This window comes from Brassica oleracea, chromosome C3 (assembly GCF_000695525.1).
Source record: "Brassica oleracea var. oleracea cultivar TO1000 chromosome C3, BOL, whole genome shotgun sequence".
Classification (NCBI taxonomy): domain Eukaryota; kingdom Viridiplantae; phylum Streptophyta; class Magnoliopsida; order Brassicales; family Brassicaceae; genus Brassica; species Brassica oleracea.
In genome coordinates this window covers 30583116-30587671 of record NC_027750.1, presented here as the reverse complement: position 1 = coordinate 30587671, position 4556 = coordinate 30583116, and the positions used below count along the sequence as shown (strand labels likewise).

Below are 4556 nucleotides of genomic sequence, written 5' to 3'. Positions count from 1 at the left end.
GTGAGTGTTAAAGTTCAAAAAATAGAAAAAATTGAAGAGTGTGTGGCAATGAACGCGGGATAAAAATGAAATAAGGATAGGGTTTTCGTTGAGATCAATGCTGAGTCTGGATATGGGTTTCAATGGGATAGAAAAAAAAGCCCATTTGTTTTTTTCACTCTACAAAGTAGCAAGGACGTGGCAGAATAACTTTTTTTTATTGGCTGATTATTTTTGGTGACGTGGCAGCCTAGAAATTCAGCATATTGGCCTTTTAGTATTGTGATAGATAGATAGATTCGAATGGTTAAAGAGGAATTAAGTGGTTAGGTTGAGCCGTTGAGGTTAATATATATAAGAGATTGAATTAAACCAGAATCGGTTAAAAATAGTCGAAGAAAAACCAAGGCGGTATAGGTAAATAAACCGGTAGTTACAGTTAATAAGCACTGTTTATCCACATCATACGCTTTATACAGGTGTCGCCAACTCAGCTACTACATCCTCGAGATCTAATTAAAATAGTGGTCTTTATCCAACATCGTCGTCACGTGCGTGTTGCTACATCAGCGACGATTATTATTATCATTTTCAATGCTTTCCCCTATAAATACACTTCCCTTTCTCCTCCTCTCCAGATCTCCTCCTCCTACGTTACACAGTTTCTAATTTCAAAAAAAAAAAGAAACAGAAAATCCAATTTGTGATTATATTCAAACGATCGATTCTCAAACTCGTTTTATTTTCTCGGGAAAATTACATAGAGAGAAAATGGCGCTTCGTTTACCGCATCAGCTCGGAGCTCTCGCCGGAACTCCGATCAAGTCCCGTGAAATAACCACCCCGTCGGCGAATTCATCTCTATCGGTTTCACCACCGTCGGCGAGGGTGCATAAAGCGATGAACCTGAATCACAACAAGGCTCGCGGAATGAATCCGGTTTTAGCATTCGCGGTGGAGACGACGGAGGAGCGAAGAACGCACAGAGAAGGAGGAGTTCCGGTTTTCGTGATGATGCCGCTGGATAGCGTGACGATGGGGAACGCGGTGAATCGGAGGAAGGCGATGAGAGCGAGTCTTCAGGCGTTGAGGAGCGGAGGTGTGGAAGGGATCATGATAGATGTGTGGTGGGGTTTGGTGGAGAGGGAAGCTCCGGGAGGTTATAACTGGGGAGGGTACGAGGAGGTGCTTCAGATGGCGAGGAAGGTGGGGCTAAAGGTTCAGGCTGTTATGTCTTTTCATCAGTGCGGTGGTAATGTTGGTGACTCTGTCTCGTAAGTACTTCTTCTCTACATTGATCTTTGTATTGTACGTTTTTTTGATACTAAAGATTGCATTTTTAAGCTTTGGTGTATGTTTGTGTGCAATTTGGATTGGATTTACAGTGAATGTTTAGTTTGACTATGAAACTTGATTAAGATTTTAGAATTGAAATGAAGAGGAGTAGGATTAGAGGCTTGGAAAATAGCAGATTTTCATCAATTGATTAATGGAGTGACGTGACGTGCACGGGAATTGCGTTGAAACAATGTTCTAGAGGAGAGTGACTCTTAAAGAAGCCACTACATCTTCTTGTTGTCCCTTGTTTTAGGCCTTTTTCGTATTCTTTTGTTTTTTTCTTTCTTCTCATTCGTCTTATGTCTCTTCCAAGGTTTTGATTACGAAAGATTGATTTGGTAGAAAAAGATGTTTCTTTTGGATGGACCAGTTGAACAATTAAACCAATGAATATATTGTTGTCTTTGGTAGAGAGTTAGTTCATGTATATTTTTTATTTGGTTGAAGTGGCTGGCTGTCTTAGCATTTCATAAGTGAGATTCGGGGTGGTTCTGATTGAGAACTTTTATGTTCTTCACCAGTATTCCTCTGCCTCAGTGGGTTGTTGAAGAGGTTGACAAGGATCCAGACCTTGCATACACTGATCAGTGGGGAAGAAGGAACCATGAGTATATATCACTTGGTGCTGATACACTCCCTGTTCTCAGAGGTCGAACACCCGTGCAGTGCTTCTCTGATTTCATGCGTGCTTTCCGAGACAACTTCAAGCATCTTCTGGGAGACACCATTGTGGTAATTGCACCTTCTCTTTTACCCATTTCGTGTCTCATATCAGAAACATGCCTCTCTGACTTTCTCTGTTTCTCTACTAAATGATTTGAGTTTTTATCGAATTCGTTTTACAGGAAATCCAAGTGGGAATGGGACCAGCAGGAGAGCTGCGTTACCCTTCATACCCCGAGCAGGACGGGACATGGAACTTCCCAGGGATTGGAGCCTTCCAATGCTATGACAAGGTAATCACTCATTAACAGCCTCTGCTTCATTTTGCAAATAATGTAATAATACTGAACTGTGTTTACTTGCTATGATTGATGCCAGTACTCATTAAGCAGCTTGAAAGCAGCAGCTGAGGCTTATGGGAAGCCAGAGTGGGGCAGTACTGGCCCAACCGATGCTGGTCACTACAATAACTGGCCAGAAGACACTCACTTTTTCAAAAAAGAAGACGGTGGCTGGAACACAGAGTACGGAGAGTTCTTCCTCACTTGGTACTCCCAGATGTTGCTAAATCACGGCGAGCGGATCCTTTCCTCAGCCAAATCAATCTTCGAAAACACTGATGTCAAACTCTCAGCCAAAGTCGCCGGAATCCACTGGCACTATGGGACACGCTCACACGCCCCTGAGCTCACGGCAGGATACTACAACACAAGGCTCAGAGACGGATACCTACCCATCGCCCAAATGCTAGCCAGACACAGCGCTGTATTCAACTTTACCTGTATCGAGATGAGAGACCACGAGCAGCCTCAAGACGCGCTTTGTGCACCAGAGCAGCTAGTGAACCAGGTGGCTTTAGCCACTCTAGCTGCAGAAGTTCCTCTAGCTGGTGAAAACGCGTTGCCTAGGTACGATGACTACGCCCACGAGCAGATCGTCAAGGCGTCAGCGCTGAGCTTTGATCAGGACAGCGAGGGGGGAAACAGAGAGATGTGCGCGTTTACTTACCTGAGGATGAATCCCGAGCTGTTTAAGGCGGAGAATTGGAGGAGATTCGTATGGTTTGTGAAGAAGATGGGTGAAGGGAGAGACTCTCATAGGTGTTGGGAAGAAGTGGAGCGTGAGGCTGAGCATTTTGTGCATGTTACTCAGCCGCTGGTTCAAGAAGCTGCAGTGGCTCTCACTCACTAAAGCTGCAGTTGTTCAATGGTTTGTGTTTGTATGCTATATAATGTAATGATTATTATGATGATGCTGAAAAGATCTTAGGCTGATGTGTATGTATTGGTAGTCCCACAGCTTTGTTTTTTTTTTTGGGTCAGGTTTGTGGCAGTGTACTCCTAATGTATGCTTAACATATGTATGTACCTTCTCCTTTTTGTTCTTATAGTGATGTTGTTTATTATAACATGAAGAAGATTTGAAGGTTTCCTTTAATAATATTCAAAATTATGAATAATTAAATGATTGATGAATGTGACACTGTAACTTGTAACTATACTTGCAAATTGATGCCTTTTTGTTTTGCTTAGTTCATGTGCTTTTGCAGGGTTTGTAAAATTATCAAGTGAAACCAGAACTGTTTCCGATTCAGTGATATAAAATGAAGAAAACTGAGACTAAAATATCTGCCAAAAGGTGTAATATGCTAGTATTATTCAAAATTCGACAGGAAAAAGAAATATAAAGATGGTGAAAAATCTATATATCCAATGATCAATCTAACAGAAAATAGCTACAAAAGATTATCTCAGAGGTTACTACACTAGTATATGGTGGTGTTCACTCTTCACAATCTGGAGAAATCACTGACAAAAAAACAACTTATTGTGCCAGTAAAAGTATATCAACATAGATAATTCAAAATTTTAAGAAGCTATTATATGCTTATCCAAGTCCTTGATCAATGTTTTCACCAAAAGAACGACTATAGTTAGGGAGAAAAGAGATTCTTCTGATTAGTAGAAAATGTTTATACTCCATATATGTTTCAGTGTCATTTTACAATTCCAATATAAATTATACTTACATTCAGCTGAAAATTAATTGCAAACTGCATTTGTTTTATAAATAATTTTATTTATCTCAAATATTATTGGTCAGAAAAATGTAATTAATAACAACTTACATATATTTCCGCTAATTTCTTACTATGTATGAAAAATGTTTAATTGATACTTATTCAGAAACGAAAGGAGCACAATAGGGCACTAGCAACTGAAAACAAGGGAAACACCAACTCTCATCTTCCCTAGCCCAACCTTCCCAACTACCTCGGAACAAATACCATGCATATAAGATAAGTCGTATGTGTTACCAAAAAAAGAAGAAGACAGAGAGCCGTATTAAGAGGTAAGTTTCACGTGAAGAGACATCTTAAACCTGTTAGTGAATATACGATTAGATATGATTAGATATGTAAATATCTTTGTGATACACTTAGATACTCTCTAGAACCATCTAATGTATTGTATATATATTCTCACGTCAATGATAATACTCTCTACAGAGTTTCCTAAACTTACATGGTATCAGACGCTAAACCCTAGCCTCCAAGCTAAAGCGATCGATCCAGC

The 4556-nt window shown here is 40.2% G+C and overlaps 1 protein-coding gene across 1 annotated transcript; it reads left to right on the top strand.

Annotated features, from left to right (window-relative positions):
• The first annotated feature begins 605 nt into the window (after window positions 1-605).
• Window positions 606-3385, top strand: LOC106328459 (beta-amylase 1, chloroplastic-like). The gene is made up of 4 exons (XM_013766902.1): window positions 606-1253; window positions 1839-2049; window positions 2163-2273; window positions 2359-3385. Exons 1-4 carry the CDS (start codon window positions 751-753, stop codon window positions 3169-3171), a joined length of 1638 nt encoding a protein of 545 aa, XP_013622356.1. The 5' UTR covers window positions 606-750; the 3' UTR covers window positions 3172-3385.
• Window positions 3386-4556: the final 1171 nt, after the last annotated feature.